Consider the following 25,745-nt stretch of genomic DNA (forward strand, 5'->3'; position numbering starts at 1 on the left):
CTCTCTGGCTCTCCACCACCCTGCTCTGGCTCTCCACCACCCCGCTCTGGCTCTCCACCACACCTCTCTGTCCCTCCACCACCCCTGTATGTCCCTCCACCACCCCTCTTCTCCCCTTTCTCTCCCCCCTCCTCCACTCTCTACCTCCTCTGTCTCCCTACATCTCCCTCCCCCCCCCCCAACCCCCGTCCTTCCACCCCCTCTCACCTGTGCTCCCTCCCACCCCTCTCCTCCCTTCCCTACCCTCTCATCCCTTCCCTACCCTCTCCACCCTTTTCTCTCCCCTCCCCTTCCCCTCACTCCCCCTTTGGGTCTCCTTCCCCCACCCTCCCATCCCACTCTTCCCATCCCACTGCCCCATTCCCCTCCCTATTTCCTCTCTCCTGCTCCATTCCCCCTCCCTCCCCTCCCCTATAATTTGTGTCAAGTTTGGTCGCAATCCCATCAGCAGTTTCGGAGATGTTGCAAGTGTTTATGGACTGACGGACAGACGACAAGCCATCCCATATGCTCTCCGGAACTACGTTCCAGGCGAGCTAAAAACTAGAAAGCATCTCCAAATGCAAAGCCTATCCGTGTCGTACCCAAACTAAACTTGACAAAAAAGACTGTTTCAAAAAAAAAGTACATCGTTACTATAGTTCACGGAACGGTGTGTGTGCGTGTGTGTGTGCCGCACTACTCCTATACTTCTAGGACAATTACATCCAGACTTGCTACATAGGATCAGCATGACCCCAATTAGTGTATAGGGGTGGTTTATCTCTGCCGGTGTCTTGGGGGGTGAGGGAGGGGTGGGGGGGGGAGGGGGGGGGAGGAGGAAGTTCCACTGAAGACACACTGAAGCTCAATGGTAAACCAAAAAAAAAAAGGAAGCGATTACAAAAAAATGGGGTGTCTCAAAGTTGATGCACTGCAGCATGATTGGGGGCTATTTTTTTTTCCCCACTACGAGTTTGCCCTATAACATTTTGACCCAATTTTAAATTATTTTCTCCATATATTCGCATAATAAAGGTTAGTTGAAAATTTCTGACAAAAGCTCAAATGGTAAAGAAGAGTCATGTCCTGGGCACACGCACACACAATTGCAAAACGCCATATCCTGCTGCACAGGGGGACACAGGCTAAAAATATTTAGTGTCAACGCAATGCCAGAATGTGCTTTGCAAAAATTACACCTACATTGAAATAGTAGGTGACATTTCAGCAGATGTTTGAATCCCTGTTAAGCCATCTGCCAATGGAATAGGACGTCGAAAAACGTCTCCGATTCCCATTTAATGGGACATTAGGCCTGATAATTCAATGCCAGTGAAGCTACATTCTTTACTGGTTGGTTTAATACCAATTTATACTGAAGGCTTTTTGAAACCTGCTCCATAACACCTGAAATCAAAGCCAGCAGTCACAATTCAGAGGCCAATTTTATAGTTTTTCTACCCCAGGCGCCAGGGGCATTATGTTTTCGAGTTGTCCGTCTGCCTGGCAGTCTTTGCTTCCATCCGAATGTGATCCCACATGTCAATTAGTTATATTTCGAACCTTATCATCATACTATCGATTCCAGGAATGATTCATAAAAGCATTCCTATGCAACTGCAGAATGGGTGATGGGGAGGGGAGGGGGGCTTCAAAATACGACTTCACCCCACTCCCGTCCCCCTATTGTAGTAGAGGAATGGCCCTCGAGTCTTGCACCAGATCTTGGTCCTTTTGTCATATAATTGCCAAACAGTGTTGCACAGTTTTATCAGCACTGGGTGAGATTGCAGGTGCCAATGGAATAAAAGTCCATGTGTACAGTAGAACTGGAAGTTGTCTTTCTGTTAATCCCAATCTTCCAACTGAAAAAAAATGAAAATAAACAACTGCCAGATACAACACCTTACCAACTTTAAAAGGGGAGGAACAAATTTCCACCAGTGGCAGATCAAGTACTGTACAGGTAAGCGATGGGGAGTGAAAGCAGAGTCGACACACACCCAGTGAAGTCGGTGGAGAAAACTCCATAATCTGAGATGTACACCCACATCTTGCACAGAGACAGGTACCCAATTGCCACGACCATACTGTATCTGCAGAAGGATAGAAGACACAGGAAATGTACAAAGTTGTTTTAGTGTCTATACAAACATTTCCACAATCTAGAACATATCCTGATCACCCCAAGTGTTGTTCAAACTTTTTCCTGGGATCAAATCTGCTTTGTCCTACAGGACACAAACAAGGACTGTGGGGAATGAACCACAAAAGATGTTCACATAAAAGTGGTTGTACCAGAATATCCATATTTTAAAAATGAAGGCACCACTACTAACTCGTACCCAGCCGCAAAAACCTGGATCCTGCGTTTCAACCACCGAGTGGTCTTAATCCAGGAGTTTACTTTTAAATCAAAAGTATGAAACTTTTACTCTGTGAGACTACCTCTGGTTCAGTTGTATTGCATCAATGTGTTAATAGCACAAGTGACCATAGGTAGGAGCTAATCTATAACCTTTCCCTCAATGGGGAGCCTCGCCAATGCTGACAACAATGCAATCCATTGCACCTGCAAGAAAACTGATTTTAGGCTAGACCACATGCCTTTCTCCGATACACCTTTCTTGGTTTCAGATACGATCTTGACAAATTATTCACACATTTTTGTACCCAAGGCACCAGAGGCATTATGTTTTCAGGTTGTCCGTCTGGCTGGCGGTTCTTGCTTCCGTCCGTACATGATCAAATTTTGTTACCACGATAACTTGTGAACCACTACAGGGATTTTTTTACCAAACTTGGTACAAAGGTGTATAATGATGCAAAGATGAACCGATTACATTTTGGGGTCAAAAGGTCAAACACTGTTTTTGTATCTGACAGTAACCTTTAGCTGAAAGTCATACATTTTCACGACCCCAATAACTTGTGAACAGCGGAAGGAATTTGTACCAAACTTGGCAAAACTATGGACTGTAACACAAACATAAACCGATTAAATTGTGGGTTCAAAATGTCAAAGGCCTGAGATCAAGTTCTCTTCAGTTGAAAATCTGTTAATGCAATAACCTATGAACCACTCGAGAGGTTTAAACCATACTTGACAAACGTATGGACTGTAACACAAAGATGAACCAATTCAATTTTAGATTGAACAGGTCAAAGGTCATGGTGTGCCCTTTAAATCATTTTCTAGACCACAAGTCGAGTTTAAAGCATCTGATGTTGTCTGTCTCTGTCCCCGTCTCTCATTTTTCATTGAGATCAAATGTAACAGTGTGTTGACATCAAACGTGAGTGGAGGCATATCCATTGATGCATTCGCATCAAATTATACTTTCAAGTTTCCTATTTACAAATGACTGTCCGCCATTTTCTCATTGGGTTTATAGTTTTCAGAGTTTTTTTATTTGGGCCGAGGGGGAAGCGCAAACAACTTTCCCTTTGTCACTGCACGATCCGGTGCCAGCTTCATTGACCGCTCAAAACTCCAAATCCGAGCTTTATTTTTTACAGGAGCGAGACTCGTGGAAGAACAAGGTAGATCTGACAGTGAGACAACAAATCAAGTGAGTGTGCGAACAAGATAAGATAAGAGAAAAATGAGGAGGGATGGAGACACCAAAAATACCAAGTAGAATGGTTGGGTTAGTATTGGGAATGACAATAGATGGTGATGTCACTGATTGATTGAAGCCCTGGAGGGAATAATGGGACAAGCAGTCTCTGAAAGGTGCTTCCCTGGATGGAAGAGGCGAGGAATAAAATATCAACTTCAGATGTGCAGTCAGTCTTTATTGAGAGGGGGGGAGGGGGTGAGAAGGAAGCTGAGAGGGGGTGGGGCAGCAGGAAAGTTAAGAGGTGGCAGGAGAGTGGGGGTGGGGGACGGGGGAGATGAGAATAGGAAGATGAGAGGAAGTGAGGTGAGGGGAAGATTTGAGGGGATGGGGTTAATGGGAAGCTTTGAAAATGGTGTGGGGGAGCTTTGAAAGGTTATGGCAAGGGGTAATTCTTAAAGAATGGGGTGATGGGAAGCTTTGATGGGATGGGGTGAGGGGTGAGGTAAGGGAGAGCTTTGACGGGATTGGTTGAGGGGGGGTGTGGTAAATGAGAGCTTTTACGGGATGAGTTGAGGGGTGGGGTAAGGGGGAGCTTTGACGGGATTGGTTGAGATGGGGGGGGGGGGGGGGGTAAGGGGGAGCTTTTACAGGATGGGTGCCTTTCCTGTTTTGTTTTTTTTGTTACACTGCAGAATATCCATAACATACTATGATATTCTATTTACAAACCATCATATTTCAAACATACATTGCTGTATTCCTTTTTATAATCACGGGCACTTGTATCAACAAATATCGATCAAATCCTTTTTTGTTACAGAGATGACTTCCAGATGAACGGGAAAAAAATGTATGAAGAAGAGTTTTGTTACTCTTTGGTCGAGACACTTTTGCCTTGTTTGCATCATGGATTTGTACTGGTCTCAGAGGTGGAGTGAGAAATTAGGTGGAACTTTGCAGATGATATCTTTAGCACCGTTTCCTCTAGGTGACGATGTGTCTAGGTTAGCTTCTGCTAGATCCTCAGCTGAATTTGAATATCGACCCAGAAAATAAATGGCTTGTTTTTATGACAGGGGTTGGTTCATCGGGAACCAAGTTGAATGTTCTGATGGAAACAATAATGTATTAACAAATGTTCATGCAGCGATCAAATACTGCTCCGTCGCTCGTAAAGATCAGTGAGGGGTAACATTTCAGGACATCATCAGTTTCATCAATGCTCGAGAACTGCAAGGACATGGACTCTCCTGTGCAAGCTTGTGACTTCTTCTGGACTCCGCTGCCATATTTCAAACAGATGTTGAAATGTTACAGGCAGAAGCATTTTGTACATTACTTGGTGATATGTGGTTCGGAATTGTATATGATATCAAACAAATGGAGCCTCACTGATGCATTAAATTTCATAACTCTCATGGTTTTTATCACAAAATGAAGTCACAAAATTTAAAGAACTCTTAAATTTTGTATGTCTACCTCTGATTAATTTCCCACATGACAAAATCATAGATTATTTCATGGGCAGCACTTTGGACAAGCTATCAATTGCAATCGTGGCAACTGCTGGCCTAGCAGACACTGTAACCATTATGCAACAGTGTATGGTTATAAATGTTATTTTTGGCATTTAAAACATTTTTTTGCGAATCCATATTTCTACCGCAGCCATAAATTTATAAATGATTTATTTGATGTATATCCGTAACCTGAAAAAGGAATGTGTAACCTGAAAATGGTATCCTGTTTCTTAATGGCAGATTGTACGAGCTTGGTGTAAAATTAGGCACCCAAAGATACACAAGGAACTTTGGCGCAGGAGGCGGCCGTTCGGCCCATCATACCTGGGCGACACCAACCCCAGTATCATCACCCTCCACTCAAAAGCCACTGACATGTCCTGCCAATATCACCATACCCATCTATCTCCAATACATTCAGATACCTATCTGATTCTCATTTAAACGTATACACCCCCCGCCCCCTCCCCCCTTCGCTGCCACTACCTTTACAGGGAGACAATTCCATGCATCAACCACTCTCCGACTGAACTAGTATAGGCCCTTGCCTTAACTCTGTCCAAACTCTCATCTTCTGTACCCTCAAGCTATAGTCCCTGATCTTAACACTGTCTACTCCACTGAAAAACCCCACTTCACCTATGTTGTCCACACCCTTCATTATTTCAAACACATCTATCAAATCCCCTCACAATCACCTCCTTTCCAATGTCTAAAGTCCCATCTCCTTCAAACATTCCTCATAGCTTAGTCTAGCTGGTCCTGGAATAGAGTAGCTCAACGCTCATGAACACTCTCTACGACAGCAATATCCTTCTGCAGAAATGGTGACCACAACTGGACACAATGTTCTAGATGAGGCATCACTAAATTCCTACACAGTGTTAACACTACCTCTTAATTAATAATTACGAATACAACCTAAAACCCTGCTAGCTCTACCTATAGTTGCTTCGCACTGTGCTTTCTGCTTACCCCTCCTACCCATTCCACCCTCCCCATATCTAACACCACCTGCAAATCCTTCTCCAGTGTCCTGTGTAACATGCTCCAAGACTGCCCCTTGCACCATGTAATCTGATTTTTAAAATTACAGTATCTACAAAATAAATGTAACAGTGCGTACATGCTAGTTCCACCCATTGGTTGGACAGATCGCCTGACTCCACGCACAATTTCTATACCATGAATGGACCCTTTAGAACTCTTTGGAATTACCCTCTGGAACCCTTTAGAACACTTCAGAATTACCCTTTAGAACCCTCTCTCTCTCAAGCAGAGCTTTTACTGCAGAGGTTACAAAGGTTTGCTATTATTTCTGACCATTTTCTCTTAAAATTGTGACGGGTTTCATGATGGGGGAGCAGAAAGCGTTACACGTTCTGCTGTTTCGACGTGGGAATGCCAGTTTGCTTTTGTGAGCGTGAGGAGGGTGACCCTAAAGATGGGACAACTTTGGAAGACGAGGGGAAGGAGGGAGGGGAAGGGGGCTGCCATCTCACCCTCATCATCCACCAATTCTCCCATGGAATTCCTCAATGGGCCCACACTCCTATTTACAACAACAAACAACAACAGCATTTTAAGGCCATTTTCCCTGCTAGAGCGGGGGTTAGCCTTGCGGGCCCATGACAATCTTCTCCATTTTGCCATATTTGCTGCATCTCCCCTTGTTAACCCCCTTGCCCGCATTTCTTCTTCCACCATCTTTAGCCAAGTCTTTCTCGGTCTTCCCCGTCCTCTACTTCCTTCTACATTCATTTCCATCACTCTTTTCAACCAGTCACTTTCATCCTTCCTCAACACATGACCAAACCATCTCAACCTGTTTCTCTTCACAGAAAGTGAACTCCTCTTTACCCGATGTCTTTTTCTTCAGATATGAAAAGAATGTCTTGCTGTTATATTTAATATTCTTGGCGATGTCCTTTTCATATTCCCTATTGGCCTGCCGAGTTATTAGTCCCCTACTGGTGTACGCCGGAGGGGACTATAGGTTTGCACTCCGTCCCTCCGTCTGTCAGTCCGTCAGTCCGTCAGTCCGTCAGTCCGTCAGTCAGTCCGTCAGTCAGTCAGTCAGTCCGTCAGTCAGTCCGTCAGTCCATCAGTCCGTCAGTCCGTCAGTCCGTCAGTCCGTCAGTCTGTCACGCAAAGAACAGTTTTCCAGACTTTTTTTTCTAAACGTTTAACGCTAATGATTTCAAACTTGGTACATGGTTTCCTCATGATAAGTTACAGGTCAAGTTCGAACTTCACGACGTTTCGATCATTTTTGACAAAGTTATGGCACTTTGAACTTTGGGAATTTCCCCAACAGTTTTCTGGACGACAGACTGCCGGTAGGGGACATGTATTGCAGCGCAATACTCAGAATGCTTGTTTTCTTAACTACTCTATTTCCTCCTATATTGAGGAGAGCCAGACTCCAGTCATATTATTTTAGAGTACATACTAGAACTTAATAAATGCCTTCTGCTTATCTTTAATTATACTCTGCATCTTTAATTCCTGACCACCATTTGGATTACTCACTGAAGCACGTCTCACTTACAGCAACTATGTCATACCCCTCGCCATCCATCATACAGGGCGAGTCATAAGGCCCAGGTTTTAGCTGCTTATACAAGATTTGATTACACCATGTATTTATACTGTTTTTTGTTTTTTTTCAAATAACACAAATAATACATTAAACCAAGATGGCAGACACAAGTCCATTTACAGTGGAAACTGCAGTGGCTTGGTAGCAAGGGTGTGGTACCACGAGAGGAAAACACAAACAAGACGATGAAACAGGTGCAAGAAGACTTCGAGGAGTGTTTTGGAAAGCCAGCACCGTCAAAATCAAATCTTCATCTTTGGGGAAAAAAGCATTTCAGACTGGAAATGTACCCACCAGAAAGCACAGCAGACAACCAAACAAATCATGATTTGGGAATTCAAAACATAAAAACATCCATACATTCTCAGATCTACGAATAAATCATTGCAGAAACGTTCTGCAGAGTTGGGTGTTTCATATTCATTGGTACATCACACATTGAAAGAAGACCTTCACGTGGAACCAAATAAACCAACTGCCATTTGTCAATTGTCAGATGCAAATCATGAAAATAGGTAGACAGTCCGTGACAAACTGCTGCAAAACTTTGATACAATTCACATAAGATCAAAGGTTATGTTTAGTGACGAGTGTGCTATTTACCTCAGTTTATCTACACACAATGTTTACTTTTGGAGTGATGCTAATCCACATTATGTTCAAGAAGTGCAAGACCATCCACCACATGTTATGGTTTGGGTGGCGTTATCTGCCCACCACCTCATTGGTCCTTACTTTTTCGATGTGTCGGTCGACCAGCAGGAGAATTACCTGACACCTGAACTTGAACGATGTGGACCAGCCACATGAGATTTATTTCCAGCAGGATGGGCACCTGCACATCATGCATAAGTGGTACGAAATCCTACGCCTCTCCCCCCCCAAGCCCTCTCTCTCCCACAGATCTCCTGATGTCCCTGCTCTCAAATGTTGTACTTGTGTGCTTCCCTCTCTCCCCATCTTATCTCCCGCTCCCTTTATCATGTGTTTTATGTGTCAGTTTGTCTTTTTGTGTTCAATTTTAGCTCTAAGACGAGCCTCGATCTTGTATACCCAAAAGAATAAAATAAATAAAACAAATAATAAATAAATCGGTTTTCACACCGCACGTGGATAAAAATTTATCTTACGACATGACATCATACAGATGCACTCGATGTCTAAGGAGGTACTATGATTGTTGTATTACTGTAATATGTTATTATTACTCCTGCTAATCTGTATTACTGGCACTACTGCAACAAGTTATTACTCCTGGGACTTATGGCTCACCCTGGTAGGTGGCAGAAACAAATCTTTTACAAGCAGCTAAAACCGTATCCTGGGACTTGTGACTCACCCTGTAGGTTCCAGCTCTTCGATCTTTCCATTCAAGGTCCTGGCATTTGTATGCAACAACCTCAGCCTTTACCTTCGATTAACCACATGTTGCCCCAACCCTCAACATCAGTTTATCTATATATAATATATACAAGCCCTAGATTGTATTTATTTATTTGTCACAGAGGAAGTGAACGGAAGTAACACATTCGTCACTGAAAAGAAGCACACAGAATATCAGTGGTAGCATCATTCACCATTTTGTTTCCACTCAGGAAAGGTGAATTTATGCTGGCCAATACTTACGACATGCATCTGAATTTGGGTTGATCGCATGACCATTCCGGTTGTTTTCACAACTATATATATATATATATATATATATATATATATATATATAATATATATATATATATATATATATATATATATACATTGTTACGGACCGCGGATAAGATGTTGGTTTGCCGAGCGGATGGCACCGCGGCCGAACAGTTACCCCGACTAACCCGATTCCTGAACGTTGGCCGGATCGCGCCACAGATATTCAATGGGGAAAAGACTAAAGCGAAGGATGTGAAGAAGAAGAAAGACAAAGGGTAAGGAATACGAATATAATTTATTTACTATTTACAACCAAAAGTAACCAAGGAAGAAGGAAAGATAAGAAAATAATTTACAGAAGAATTCAGAGACACAGTGCAACGCTAGCTTATACAAGCTTAATTAATACCCAGGGACAAGACACACAGAACAAACTCACGTACACAAAAGGATGGAAAGGCAGGAGGTGGATGGCTGGAGGGAGAGGAAGGTCCAACGGGTACTGCAGCACGATCGGCCCGTTTAGCAGCCGCCGTTCCTTCGCGGCCCTGCTCAAAACTGCCGTCCAGGCCCCAAGCTGCTGTTGTTGCTGCTGTGGCTGTGTGGACGTCGCGTACTCTTTTCAGGACTCATCTCTCTCGTCTTGTCAAAGCTCATCTGCTTCTGTAAAAGCTAATCTGGTCCAACCACTTCTGTAAAAGCTCATCTGGTCCAACCACTTCTGTAAAAGCTCATCTGGTCCAACCACTCAACTCAACAACAACTCAACGTCCTTGCTTCTTGCGCGCGCGCTTTTATAGCGCCTCAGGCGATCAAGCCGCCGGCCTTCAGGACACGCCCATCGGTCAGCTCGCCTCGGCCCTGATTGGTCGGCACGGCCCTCTGGCTCCGCCCTTGATGACGATGGGCGGGCACGCCCTTCTTCCCCAAGCTGAGCACATGCTCAATGGTGGTTTTGGGGCGAAATCAGCAACCCACCGCTGTAATAAACCTGGCAAACTGCCCAGTGCAGTTGGCAATGGAGACTTGGAGGGGATGTAGCTGGAAATGGAGATTTTGGGAATGGGAATGAAAGGGGATCTATCTTGTTTCACTTGGTGCAATGGAGTGTCATCTTAATGGAAGACAAGGCCTTACCCTAATACACATAATAAGGAAATAAACTACTGAACAGGGATATTATAGTGTCCTTCATGTATGCTTTATGGAACTAACTACGGGAACGCCCTTTGACCTTTATACATAACTGGAGTAAGGAGGGTCCAGAATAAAGCACGAATAATAAAAAACACAATAAAAAAACACAATCCTCATATCCACAACACTGCACCCTCCTCCTCTTAGGCACCTCCCGGGCCTATAACTTTAACTTAGTGTGACACGTAGGTGTAGTTCCCTCTACTTTTAACCTGACCCTGAGTGCGACAGTTTTAAAACATAAATAAATATGTCCCGCTGCTCCATTGCACCCTGCCTAACAGATTCACGCCCACAGCTAACCGGATTGCGGAATGGTCTTCAAACTATACACTGACGGTGGGGGCGCATTATTTACAATGGCTCTACTTTATTTACAAAACGCAACCCAGGACCTGTGATTGTTCTTTCTGGGGGGGAGACAGTCTGCTCTGCATCGACGCACCATGAAAGCACCCAAAACACACCAACACACCCCCAAGCACCAATCGGTGCACAGTCATCACTGTTCATCAATAAAAATAAAAACAACAACCCCTAACCCTGCAGGTGGTCTCTTGCTCTTCGGCTCCCTCTGCTGGCTATTTGCTTTCTTCCAGATGTCTTTCTTTTATTTTCTTACTGGCGGCCTATTTGTATTACAACTCGCACAAAACGTGTCCATTTTTATTTTATTTATGGCCCACAGGGCCGACTAGTGTGGTTCACCTGTGGGGCATCGGTGCCCTGTGGCCAAGGTCCACCAGCAAGATTTAGGGCCTTCATGGCCGGTTCCAGCAGAGGGGCCATGCCCCAACCCATGGGGTCCATAAGTGGTGCATCGATGCAGACAGCTGGTTCTGGGAGTTCCGGGCGCACAATGGTGGACTCACGCACGCTCTCCTCGGCGCCCAATGGCGCACAGGTCCTCATGTGGGAGACAAAGGGGGGGAAAGACAGATGAGCGAGGGGTAAGGTCACAAGGGTACACATCAATAAGGCAATGCAAGGCGAAGTGCGTACGGAGGGCGAAGTGAGAAAGCTCGTCCCTACCGTACGTCACCCCCCCGTCACCTACTCTACCCTTGCCCTTACCCCATATTTACAAAAATCTACACATTTACAAATTCGTCACTACTGTCACGTCTTCCCCATATTTCCCCTACACCAAATTCGTCTCCACAATCCCTCTACTTCAAAATTTGCCATCACCCAATTCATCATCAATCCTCATAAGGAGGGAGAGATGGAACAACAAAGCACAATGTCACACCCACGTCATGATGCGTCTCACATTCCTAACATTTGCATCAAAAATAATAAAACAACCTGGCATGGTGTGGAGGTACGTCATCCCAGGTGAGTGGATGCAGATGGTGCGAGGAGATCTTCATCCTAACTATCCTCTAAATGCCTTTGACACACTTTACACTACCCGGGGTCTTTCCCTGCCAAACCATTGGCAATCTTACTCTATGTGGTTTTAAAAACCAATTCCCATTGACCAAACTGTGGTGCTTCTCAATTTGGGGTCTCACTCCCCCGATTCATCTCCCTGTGCCCTTGCACAATTTCTGGGCTGGGTCGTGCAGCTCTCCCAGCAGGTCTACCCCCCTGCACACCTCCACCACTGTAGTTGCCTCCGAGCTTACCTGCTCCTTACCTAACCTATCTAACTGGGGAAGGCCCCTCCTGGCTCTGTCACCCCTCGGTGCCCTCTGGCACTGGGCTACCCGGGTCCGTCCTCCGGATCCTCGGGCCCCAGCCACTACAACTCTACTGGCTCCCAGAGCCCACCTGCGGCCTCACCTGGCCGACATCCTCACAGTGGTGGAGTGCCCAAACCAACTACACACACTAACAGGCTGCACGCCCAGCCATTTCCACAACACTAATGCACCCATCCAAATACCATTCTTTCACCTGCACCACAGATGCCAATATCCAACCACAATTTCCCTATACCCTCTACCTAACACTTACACTACCCTCCCCGGGTATTCGTGATGGGGGTCCATCCTTCCCCCATTCACACCTTCGCACCATCCACTCCACTCCATAGTTTCCACCATACTCACTCCACGACCATCCATTCCAATACTCCATATACCAGACCATTTATTCCATACAACCATTCTCCATACACCTGTCGTTGCACACCTGTGCAATCACACCTGGTGCCACCTGCACCCTCCTTCCTTCCTGGACCATTTGGTCAACACAACACACATCACCATCACTCCCTCATACACTGCTCCATCCACCTGTCCAGTTGCACACCTGTGCAATCACACCTTTTAACCACACACTTTTCACAATACACTTCTGAATACACCTCCAACACTCACACGGCATCATCTAATCTACCTGTTGCCCTGCTAACTTAGTGCTCCCCGTCTTCCCTTTAAACTAAGCACATACCACGTCATTATCATCCACACTAATCTACCTGCGTCCCCACTACAGGTATCATTGTCACTACCTAATCTTAACGTTACCTAAGGTCATCTCTAGGTCCCTACACATTATCCAAACCCTCCTAGGCTAGTTTTCACTGCCATAAACCCCATAACTAGTGCTCCTTTGCCCCCGCTGTGAGAGATGGCAGAGTTGCCATCCCACCACATCGGGTATCTTCTACTATCAATTTTGCTCACCAAATTGCAGCCAATCAAAAATTTGCCAATCACTCTGCCAATCATCACTCTGCCAATCCTTTGCCAATCATCAAATTTTGTTTTTCTAATTTCGGGTCCAAAACACTGTCCTCGTCACACGTCTACTCACTTGAGCCTCTCGGTGCGCCAATTCACTTCTACAGCCCGGCTTCGCACGGCCGAGCAATGAATGCGGGTTGCTTGGTGCCGGCGGTTGGATATGTCCGGCATTCGGTGCAGGGAAGGACGCTTACCCGGGCCGAGATCCCACGCACCATCTCGGCACAGAGCCGTCCAATGGCCCGATCTCGACCTGCCGGAACGCCTCAACAAAAAGGGGTCGCCATGACGACCCTTCCTATCGGGCTGCCCGCTCCGCCTAGTGGAGCACGGACGCGGCCGTTCAAAGCGCGGCCCGGCGTGGATGCCGCACGGCGGTTCTTTCGAAACCGCCGTGGTTCGGATCCCCACTGGTCCTCGCGGCACGCAAAGCTGCCCGGCGCGCACCGAGGGCCCGATTCGGCTATACGTCGCTCTAACCGCTAACCCGGTTACCGTCGATGCTTCACCTGCATGCTCACACGCATACGCTACCCTTCACCCTCACCGAGCTCGGTGCTCCAATGCCGCCCGTACACCCCGCGTACTTCGCTATTGCACTCGTTCTTTCGCTCACAGACTTGGTCACACACCTGACCACCGCACACCTTTGCACACACCCGTCATTCGCACACCTCACCAACACACCTCTTCGCGCCTCCTTCTCGGTCACCTCCTCGGTGACAACCACAGGTGTGCTCTCACTTGCACACCCAACCACGTGCCTCACTACTAACTCAAGTGTGCATTCCCACACACGCTCTACCATTCCAGGTGTGCATCCTTCCATTCCAGGTGTACATCCTCTCTCACCTGCCACAACCAACTCACGCTCCGTGTCACTCTTACCACTTTCACCCCCACACTCGGTCGCACACTCACCCTTACTCTCGACAGCGTACTCTGTACTCATGCACCCGTCCGTTACACACCTTTCTCGCGCACACTCTCCCGTTACACCCTCCGTAACACTCACCACAGGTGTGCATTCTTCCTTAATTTTGACAGCGCTCTCTTTCCTCATGCACCTGTCCGTCACACACCCTTTTCGCGCATCCTCTTGCGCACACTCTCTCGTTACTCCCTCCGTAACACTCACCACAGGTGTACACTCTCTCGTTACATCCTCTGTAACACTCCACACTACGCACTTCCATGTGCTCCCTCGCACACGCGCTACGACCGACTCACTCTCGACAGCACGCTCACTCCTCGGCGCGCACTTTTTCCTCACACACCCCAGAGTCGGACATTCTCGCACACCTCCTCCTTCGCACACCGTACCTGTCGCACACTTCACCAACGGCCTCTCACGAACACCCGGATCCAAATCAACCCCCAAGCCGACTGAAGCTCCCCTCACATCATATACATTTCCTCGTATATCGCCACTCACCTTGGCACCTCGTCTCCGCACCTCCTTCGCCACCTGCAAACTCTTTATTTGGTTGGCGAGCACCTCATCACCATTTGAGCACCGACCTTGCACATATTCCATCACCTCCTCCTGTATTTCTCTCTTAGTTTCCGTCCGTCTCTTCTTAATTTCACTCACCCCCTGTATTTCTCTCCAATTCCACTGCTTCGCCGATGACATCCAGCTTTTCATCTCCACCAAGTCCATCTCCACCGCCACACACTCTATCCTGACAAACTGCATCACTGAAATAAAATCCTGGCTTCAAATCAACTTCCTCAAACTTAACTGTGATAAATCTGAAATAATCATCATTGGCCCAAAAACGCTCACCAAGTCCATCCATAACTTTGCCCTCAACATCGACGGTTTCCCAGTATCCACCTCCCCTCACATCCGGAATCTTGGCATCATCTTTGACCAAACCCTCTCCTTCGACAAATACACTAAACAGATCACAAAGACAGCCTTCTTTCACCTGAAAAACATCGCCCGTCTCCGTCCATCCCTCTCCTCCGTGGCTGCAGAAACCCTCATCCACGCTTTCATCACTTCCCGTCTGGACTACTGCAATAGCCTCCTTTATGGTTCACCCTCAACAATCACCAATAAACTCCAATACATTCAGAACTCCGCTGCCCGTCTACTCACCCATTCCCGGACCCGTGACCACATCACCCTCGTCCTTTACAAGCTTCACTGGCTCCCCATCTCCCAGAGAATCCAGTACAAAATCCTCCTCTTGACCTACAAAGCCCTCAATAACCTGGCCCCATCCTACCTGGCTGACCTCCTCTCCAGACACACTCCCACCCGCAACCTCCGCTCTGCTGGTACCAACCTCCTGACCCCCCCCCCCCCCCAATCCGGACCAAATTTAGATCCTGGGGGGACAGGGCCTTCTCCATCGCTGCTCCCACCCTCTGGAACTCGCTACCTCACACCATCAGAGACTCCTCCTCACTCACCACATTCAAAACATCACTCAAGACCCACCTGTTCAACACTGCATTCAACATTTAACCCACAGCATCTAACCCCTGACTATCTCCTCTCCTTCTCCCTCCTTTGTGCTTTGAATATTTCCCTATTGATTCTTCTTTTTTTGCAATTGTTTTTATGTTTTGCTCTGCATTATGTTTTGCACTCTGTCAAAGCGTCTTTGGGCTTCCTGAAAAGCGCTATATAAAATAAATGCATTATTATTATTATTATTACTAGGGCATGCCCGTACGTGGGTGCCCGTTCCTTGCCAAAAAAAAAAAAAAACGCTACCCGTACGCTCTACCCCGCCCGTACGCCCGTACGCCCGTAAACAAAAAAAACAACGCTCTTCGCTTCCGCCCTTCGCTCTGACTGAATTGGGAGAAATAATGCGCATAAGAAATCGAGAAATTATTATTTTCTCCGGAAGAAATCGAATTACGAACCGTAATGGCGCACGCGCTCGGCTCGGCTCGCTCTCACATCGGCCACGCCTACGCAACAACGCGTTCTGTGATTGGCTGCCGGAAGTGCAGTCTTCACTGTCCGGAAGGTCGCATATCGCAGTTACGATGAATCGCAAATTAGTTTTAATTAGTTTTACAACATAGTTTAACGCCAACATAGTTTGCCAATGTGAAATAAATGAATACGCTCTCAAATGTGCCGTCCAAGGCAGAGTCTGTTCGCCACGTTCGGCACACGTGATAGCTCGCTGCTCTCTGATTGGTTGAATCGTTTTTTGGACATAGCTCGGTAACTACTTCTCCGATTAATATGAAACCTTGAAAAGGCACATCCTCGGGTCCCCAGCAATATACCTGGCAAGTTTCAAGTATATCGGACCGGTAGTTGTCGAGAAACAGCGGTCACAGACAAACATACATACATACATACATACATACATACACACAGAGATTACTGGAATTATAGATAGATAGCGAGCACCTCATCACAATTTGAGCACCGACCTTACACATATTCCATCACCTCCTCCTGTATTTCTCTCTTAGTTTCCGTCCGTCTCTTCTTAATTTCACTCACCCCCTCTTCCACCTCCTTTAACTTTTGCCTCACCTCTTTTATTTCCCGGTGCGTCTCCTCAATTTCGTCCTATAAGGCTACCTTGACCGTCTCTATGTGCGTCCTCACCTCCCGGTCCTTCGTCTCCATTACTTCTGTCACCTCGTCCAACCTCGTTGTCAGTCCCTCACGTACCATCTGACATTGCCTCTGTGTCGCTATTAAGTCATTTTTTATGTCGTTTTGTGTCGCTTTTAACCCTCCTAGTACCGCAGTGTTCCTTTGAACCTGCTCCACTAACTCTGTCTGTCCCACCGTCAGCTGTTCCACCTCCTGTGTCAGACCCTCTATTCCCCCCTGTAACCTAGCCGTATTATTCCTCACCTCTTTCTCCATACGCTTTTCACCTCGCTTTACCTCCTCGCGTACCCCCGAGACCTCCTCGCTTACACCTCGTCGTATCTCCTCCTTCATCTCCTCCATCTCCTTAGTAGATGCCACCCTCATCTGTCCCAATTCATCCCTCTGAGCATCCAATTTACCTTCTAACCCGATTTTCACCTCCTCTATCTGGTTCCCCATCCGTTTGATTTCCCGGGCGGATTGCTCCCCTACTTCCCGCAATTTGCCTTCCATCCTATCTTCTAGCCCCCTTAACCCATTTTTCACCCCCTCTATCTGATTCTCCTGGGCAGCCATTCTATTTTCCACCCCCGTTAACCCATGTTTCACCCCTTCTATCCCATTGTCTAACCCCTCAAATTTCTTGTCTAACCCCTCAAATTTTTTGTCTAACCCCTCAAATTTCTTGTCTAACCCCTCACCGGTACCCGTCGCTTCGTCCCTCATTGCTCCCATCATTCTGCTTTCCATTTTTTCACTATCAGCCCTCCTTCTGTCTTCCATTTCTTCACTATCAGCCCTCCTTCTGTCTTCCATTTCTTCACCCGACTTAACCATAAAGGCCTTTATTTGTTCCATTAAAGGTTCAAATCCACCGGTGCTGCTACGGTCACGGGCGCCGCTAAATTTGGTGCCGCTGTAACCGCGTGCGCAAAGGCGCCATTTTGCGCGCCTGAAACCTCCTCAACCACCTCCTCATTGCCCTCCTCCATTTCTTCCCTCTGATCCTGGGTTACCCCTAACCCCTCCTCTAGTTCCCCCACCGGCATCCGATCGCCTTGACTAGCCATGGCGCGATTTCAAAGTTCGGGTTTTTTTAAAACAAAACAAATTTCGGCCGCTCCAAATTTTTTCTTGATGTTTTAAAAATTTGGTTCGGGCCTCGTATCTCACTCCCAGACACCAATTGTTACGGACCGCGGATAAGATGTTGGTTTGCCGAGCGGATGGCACCGTGGCCGAACAGTTACCCCGACTAACCCGATTCCTGAACGTTGGCCGGATCACGCCACAGATATTCAATGGGGAAAAGACTAAAGCGAAGGATGTGAAGAAGAAGAAAGACAAAGGGTAAGGAATACGAATATAATTTATTTACTATTTACAACCAAAAGTAACCAAGGAAGAAGGAAAGATAAGAAAATAATTTACAGAAGAATTCAGAGACACAGTGCAACGCTAGCTTATACAAGCTTAATTAATACCCAGGGACAAGACACACAGAACAAACTCACGTACACAAAAGGATGGAAAGGCAGGAGGTGGATGGCTGGAGGGAGAGGAAGGTCCAACGAGTACTGCAGCACGATCGGCCCGTTTAGCAGCCGCCGTTCCTTCGCGGCCCTGCTCAAAACTGCCGTCCAGGCCCCAAGCTGCTGTTGTTGCTACTGTGGCTGTGTGGACGTCGCGTGCTCTTTTCAGGACTCATCTCTCTCGTCTTGTCAAAGCTCATCTGCTTCTGTAAAAGCTCATCTGGTCCAACCACTTCTGTAAAAGCTCATCTGGTCCAACCACTTCTGTAAAAGCTCTTCTGGTCCAACCACTCAACTCAACAACAACTCAACAACGTCCTTGCTTCTTGCGCGCGCGCTTTTATAGCGCCTCAGGCGATCAAGCCGCCGGCCTTCAGGACACGCCCATCGGTCAGCTCGCCTCGGCCCCGATTGGTCGGCACGGCCCTCTGGCTCCGCCCTTGATGACGATGGGTGGGCACGCCCTTCTTCCCCGAGCTGAGCACATGTTCAATGGTGGTTTTGGGGCGAAATCAGCAACCCACCGCTGTAACAAACCTGGCAAACTGCCCAGTGCAGTTGGCAATGGAGACTTGGAGGGGATGTAGCTGGAAATGGAGATTTTGGGAATGGGAATGAAAGGGGATCTATCTTGTTTCACTTGGTGCAATGGAGTGTCATCTTAATGGAAGACAAGGCCTTACCCTAATACACATAATCAGGAAATAAACTACTGAACAGGGATATTATAGTGTCCTTCATGTATGCTTTATGGAACTAACTACGGGAACGCCCTTTGACCTTTATACATAACTGGAGTAAGGAGGGTCCAGAATAAAGCACTAATAATAAAAAACACAATAAAAAAAAACACAATCCTCATATCCACAACAATATATATATATATATATATATATATATATATATATATATATATATATATATATATATATATATATATATACATACAGACTTGGCATTTAATATGGAATATTTTTTTTTCCTTGACTTGGGTTTACTTTCTTAACTCAGTATATCAATCTGGTGAGCTTCTTTCACACTTTAGTGATTTATTTGTTAAAAGAACGATGTCACTGATTGTCTGTCGCAGCAAGAAGTCAACAACAGGATTATATCACAGGTGGCATGGCAAAATGTACGGACAAGTGCATTTGATGATTGGCTTCACAGTCGGGTATACAAGGGTTGTTGCGTTCTGTCTTAGTGGAAAACAACTGCTGCACGTCTCCAAAGGTTATTGCCACTTCCTCTGGAGATGGTCCATCAACTCGACAATGCTGTTTGTCATGGAGTGGTGGCTTTACGAAATTACGGCATGAAACAGCGTGCTATTGCTCGGCAGTATGGCATCACTCAAGATCAGGTGTCAAAGATCCTGAAACGAAATGCTCAGAGGGGTGTCCCTACTCCAATACCGAGGCCAGGACGTCCCCACAGAACCACAAGGAGGGATGATCACCAGCTGCACCGGTTAGTCCGCAATGGCCATACCAAGTCAGCTAATCGGCTTAGGGCTGAGTGGCAGCAACTGACAAATGTGCCTGTATCCAGAAGGCTAGTCAACCAACGACTGGTTCAAGCAGGCTATCGTGCCAGGCGTCCCCTGAGAAAGCCATGCCTGACCAGATAATACCGCCATCGCCGATTGCAGTGGGCCAAAGAGCACCGTCAATGGCAGCCAGGACACTGGAATCACGTGACCTTCAGTGACGAGTCTAGATTTCTGGTCTATCGTCAAGATGGCCACGTCCGAGTGCGTAGACAAGTGCATGAAGCCTACAACAAAGATTGTATAGTGCCAAGAGTCCAAGCTGGAGGTGATGGTGTGACCGTTTGGGCTGCTTTTCATGCAGGGGGCAAAACTGACCTGGTTGTTCTGAATGGAAACCTGAACCAGTTCAAGTACAGGGCCATTCTGGAAGAAACATTGCTTCCATTTGCTTGTGCAGCCTTTCGAGGAAACTTTGTCTTCCAAGATGACAATGCATGGCCTAATCATGCTCACATGATCCAACACTTTCTTGCTGACCGTGGTGTAGAGCATATGGAGTGGCCTGCCATGTCCCCGGATATGAATCCGATAGAGAACTTGTGGGCAGAATTAACACGTCAAATCGATCACTTGGACCAGCAGCCGACCTCTGTGCGTGAATTGCAGCAGGCTATTGTCACTGCATGGCAAGCGATTCCTGTCCAAACCTTGGCAAATCTTGTGAACAGCATGCCTCAACGTGTACGTGGTCTCCTGAATGCTCGTGGGGGTTACACGAAGTACTGAATTGTAATTTTACTGTCCGGAATCCCAGTCGTAATTTAACTTTTGTTTTTGTTGAAAAAAAAATTGGCTAATGTGCAAAATAAAGAGATACTTCTGGAAAACGTACAGAAGTTTAACACAGTACTGTCCATGAATTGAGTTCGATATCAGTTTACATCACTTTCAAGGATCAATTTATTTCTTTCGAAATGTCAAATGTGGTTTTTGTTTCTTTTATAGGTCACATTAACAAAATCTGGAATAATTTCAACATAATTCCAATGAACGTTTGGTTCTAAGACATCTTTAAAAGTAAGTTCACTCCCACAAAAAAATATTCCATATTAAATGCCAAGTCTGTGTGTGTATGTGTATGTGTATGTGTATGTGTATGTGTATGTATATGTATATATATATATATATATATATATATATATATATATATATATATATATATATATATATATATATATATATATGCCATTTTACTTAGTCATTTAAAATTCTGTTGGCACTTTGATAAATATATTTGTAAAATAATCATACTTTTCGTTATGGAACAAAAGTAAATCCACAAGCCTGTGAGTTATATTATTTAACAACTGTGCTGTGATGGGGGGTAAAGGGGCGATGTTCTTAGCCCCATCATTTTGACATGCTTTACACTAATATTCTATAAATGTCCGAATTTATTTCTCAAGAACCACCACGAATCTCACCACCCCTCTTTTATCAAGCACTGCCCCACTTCTATTTACAAACCCACATTCACAAACCCAAACCCCTCCTTCTGACATCATCCTCCAACCACTGATTCACATCTATCACTACACTACATAAATCTGCACTGACACCCACCCTTGGTAGATTCCTGAACAAAATTAATTTTCACTACCAAAATCCTTCAAATACTCCCCCAAAAAGTAATACCTCTTCTTCAAAGGTTCCGAACAGACCATCCCTACATCGTTACCCCTGAATATGCACCACCACCAACGTTCATGGCCCACAACCAGACAAAACGTTATCCAAGATTTCATCAATATCACCCACCCACATCGCTCTCAATCAACACACACCTATTTTTGTAACCTTGTAACAAAAAGAAGTCCACACATTCAATACCCTCATCCTCAGCAAAAGCTATCTCCCTGGCCACACTCCCAATCCCACGCAACATCACTGTCCCCATTGTCCGCACTACTGTCATCATGCACACCCACACACTCCCATCACTTCTTGCACCCACACCATGGCCAACAACAACCACACCTATAGCACCACAATGCCATCACCCCCGTTTGAACCCTCCAACCATAGCACCCCCCTCCCGCCCCCCCACCCCAACCACACACAGCAAACCACCCCACCTTCACCCACACTCTCACACGTACTCATCACAGCCAGACTGCCACCCGCTCCCTCTACACCTCCAAAGGCAGTAGCACAGTCAGTACTACCATCACCTGCAACCTCCACACCAGTCTTGCCATCCACACCCCAATGTGACCCACCCAACAAACACAATCGACTTTCTTCATCTGATCCCCCACTCCCTGGCAAATCTAGCAAATATGTTAATCCTTTCCTCATATTGTATACCAAAGCTTTTAAACGAACCATCTCCAATAATTTATAACAGGCAAGACACCTCAGTCTCCACCAACCCAAACATTGCTCACGTACAACATCCAATACACTGATTACAAGCATTCATGGATTTGTCTCCAGCCTTGCTCATATAGAGTGACACCTGCTCAGTCTTTATTACCATTTTCATTTTTTGTATGCAAAGTCCTTTTCTTCCTCTGGTTTTGGCTCCTCGGCTCCACCACCAGCAGCAGCAGACCAATCGCCACCATTCCCAGTCGACCCGACACCCAAGCGACCCACCTCTCCGATGGAGGACACAAAGGGAAGGGGAGGAAGATATAAAGGGGGTGCCTCCATTCCCAGCCTCTCCCTTTTTCCAAGTTATTGTGATTTCCCCACTCCTCACCCCACTCCTCTTTTTGTTTGTTAGTTGTCGGTTGGTTTGTTCCTTTTCTGTTTCATCCCTACTCCTCCCTTCTACTTGCTGTGTTGCAGTTTGTTCACCCTCACGTGTCCTTCCCCCTCCCCTTGGCGTTTCCCCTTTTCCATTTGGTCCCTTCCAATCTGCTCCATCTCTTCCACGAGACTCACGATGTATACAAGAAACTGCTTTCAAACAGCCTGTGCAAGCAATCAATATGAAGCTTCTCCTTCAACACCTTTCTCTGGCAGAATACCCAGAGCTCGCATGGTATTGAAGTACTGCTGGCACATGTATGCACTTAAATTATTCAGATATTGCCCCAGTGGCTAGATAACATTCAACACCCCCACAGGGTTCCAGAAAGCGAAAGTGTTTTAAGAACCAATCAATTTCAACTGGATAAACGAGATACTCGAGAGAGCGAGATAGCTCGACTTAGAAAGATACGAGTTCAAAAGGTAAGTGTAAGGGTGGGAAGGGGAGGATGGACGTAAATGCAACAAATACTTAATGATTGAAATAAAGTGGGCGAGTTGGAGGCAGGGGACATCAATAATAGGGAGCATGGTTGACAAGAGGGAACTTCATGTAAAATAGTTATCCATCCATTAATAAATCCATAAAACTCATTTTATTTAAATGTATGATCAAATTTACTGTGTCTCTATTTATGGTTTGCTTGATATGCAATCGTCACCTCTGCCATCAAATGTGGACTGAGTTAATACTTTCATCCGTCTATCTGTTTGTTCTTCTGTCCATTAGCAGGATATCTCAAAAAGCTATGGATGGATTTGGATGAAACTTAGTGGCCAAGTTGGGTGCATGACAAGGATGACATTATTAAATTTTTGAGAAAATGTACAACTTCAACCTTTTCCTTCCATGCTGCCCCAACCCTCAAACGTCATTAGTTAGCGAAAGCTTAGATGTCATTCGGATTCAGATATAATTTCAGATATAATTTCTTTTATTTTAGGTGATTCTTCACCATTGAGAGATAAGGCCAAGAACGATATGTATATCCAATATTTACAAAAAAATTTAAAAAAAGTTTTGGATGGATGACAAAACTAGGTGGATTCGTTGGCTAGGTGACAAGAATAAGCCGATTAGATTTTGGTTCAGGCCTAGATGCGGATCCAGCCTATCAGTGGGATAGAAAACGTAAACTGTTCAACCTGGCGAAGGTATGCACTATGCACTCTATCGAGTGAGGTTCTAGTTTGCATTTGTGCTGAACTGCATATCATCCACATAAACCACTGTGGTGCAGGCATATGGTGTTAACTTCACATCAATTATCATTCCCTGAAGAGCACACACAATTTTAACAATCCTTGCAAAATTATGATTGTGTATTGTGCAAGGGACTGTACTTTGTAATTGCATGTTAACTTTATTACATTCACCGACAAAACCAACTGACATCTTTGCAATAAAAACTAAAATCTACAGAAAAAAGTAAAATCTCAGATAGAAATCTCATGAAAATCAGACAAACGTTTTCAAAGACACACCAAGGGGAGGGAACCTTTTTTTTCCTGATCTTCATCAATGATCTCTCTGACTCTCTTGAAAATCCTCTCTATCTCTTTGCTGATGACTCTACTCTCTGTCGCTCCATTCTTCTTCCCTCAGATCGGCAGTCTGCAGCCTCCTCACTCTCTGCAGACCTGGACAAAATCACAGACTGGGCAAACAAGTGGAACATGTCTTTCAATCCTGACAAATCTCACACTCTTACTATGTCTCTCCAAAAAGACCGACTGGACAACCCTCCCATCCACTTTCTGAATAATCCTCTCCAAGAAGTTCTGTCACTCAAGCTTTTGGGTCTCACTATCTGCCATGATCTTTCCTGGGAAAACCACATTTCAAATCTGGCCTCCAAAGCCAGTCGCCGACTGGGCATCCTCCGTCGTGTGAAGTCCTTCCTTGGCACACCTGAGCTCCTCACCACATACAAGGCTTTCATCCACAGCTCAATGGAATACTGCTCTCCCCTCTGGGCTGGTGCTCCTGCCTCACACCTAGCTCGTCTTCACGCTGTTGAAACCAAAGCATTCAGAATCATTGGAATCTCCCGCGATGAAGCTAACTCCAAGGGCCTCTCACTCACTCACCGCAGGCAGGTTGGTGGTCTTTCCGTCTTCTACCGACTCCTCTCTGGCCTTGCCCCCCCAGCTCTCTCTGGGCTCTGTCCCGCAAATATTCCTACAGGTCGCACAAGATCTGCCTGCAACCCTCTTATGGTTAAACTGCCAAAATCAAGACTCTCTGCTCACCTTCACTCCTTCATTCCTCTTTTCTCCCGCCTCTGGAACAAACTCCCTCACTCTCTTCAATCCCACTCCACCCTCCAGGTCTTTAAAACAGCTGTTCACCACCATCTCTTATCTTCCCCCATCCAAAACCTTGATCTTTTCCACCCCCGCTAATTTCACCCCAATTCCACTTTTTTGAAATACCAACTTCTGTCCTGGAAGTCCTTGGTGTCCTTGTGTTTTATACTTCTCCCACCCCCCCCCCCCCCCACCCCACCCCACCACTTCCCACGCCTCCTCCCCCCAAGCCCTCTCCCTCCCACACATCTCCCTGCACTCAAATGTTGTGTGCTCTCAAGTGTTTGTGTGCTTCCCCTTCTCTCCCCATCTTGTCTTCCGCTCCCTCTTTTTATATATTTTGTTTGTCTGGTTGATTTGTTTGTGAAGTAATTGTCAGCTCTTTCACGAGCCTCGATTCAGTATACAAAAAAAACAAAAAAAACAAAAAAAAACCTGAAAACCTTTCAGCATTAATACATGGAAAGACTTAACCAGCAACAGATCATGATGGCATCATGTCTGTCAGTTCGGCTCAATGAATTTGAAGCTGCAATGTTGTAAGATTTGGCTGCCAAGCACCTGTAATACAAGGCAACCGATACGTCTGGTGACCTCCACCATTAAAGATGGAAGGAGCCTGTGTTTTCATGCATCTGTTGGGGGTCTTTCATCTGTTGGGTCATCTGTTGGGGTAGCAATCTGCTGGCCTTTGAGCAGGATATCTCAAAACGTCACAGACGGATTGGAACGAAACTTGGTGGACATGTTGGGTGCGTCACATAGACGAATTGACTAGATTTTGGTGAAGATCCAGATCTGAAT

The 25,745-nt window shown here is 45.9% G+C and overlaps 1 protein-coding gene across 1 annotated transcript in view; it reads right to left on the reverse strand.

The window, feature by feature from the left end:
• The window catches only part of LOC137421788 (membrane-bound glycerophospholipid O-acyltransferase 2), a 174,192-nt gene that overhangs the window by 24,555 nt on the left and 123,892 nt on the right, over positions 1–25,745 (reverse strand). Inside the window, exon 4 of the mRNA XM_068108187.2 lies at positions 1,986–2,078. Coding sequence (XP_067964288.1) covers positions 1,986–2,078 — 93 coding nt within the window. The remainder of the gene's footprint in view (positions 1–1,985; positions 2,079–25,745) is intronic.

This window comes from Myxine glutinosa, chromosome 2 (assembly GCF_964187855.1).
Source record: "Myxine glutinosa chromosome 2, kmMyxGlut1.1, whole genome shotgun sequence".
In the NCBI taxonomy this organism is placed as follows: domain Eukaryota; kingdom Metazoa; phylum Chordata; class Myxini; order Myxiniformes; family Myxinidae; genus Myxine; species Myxine glutinosa.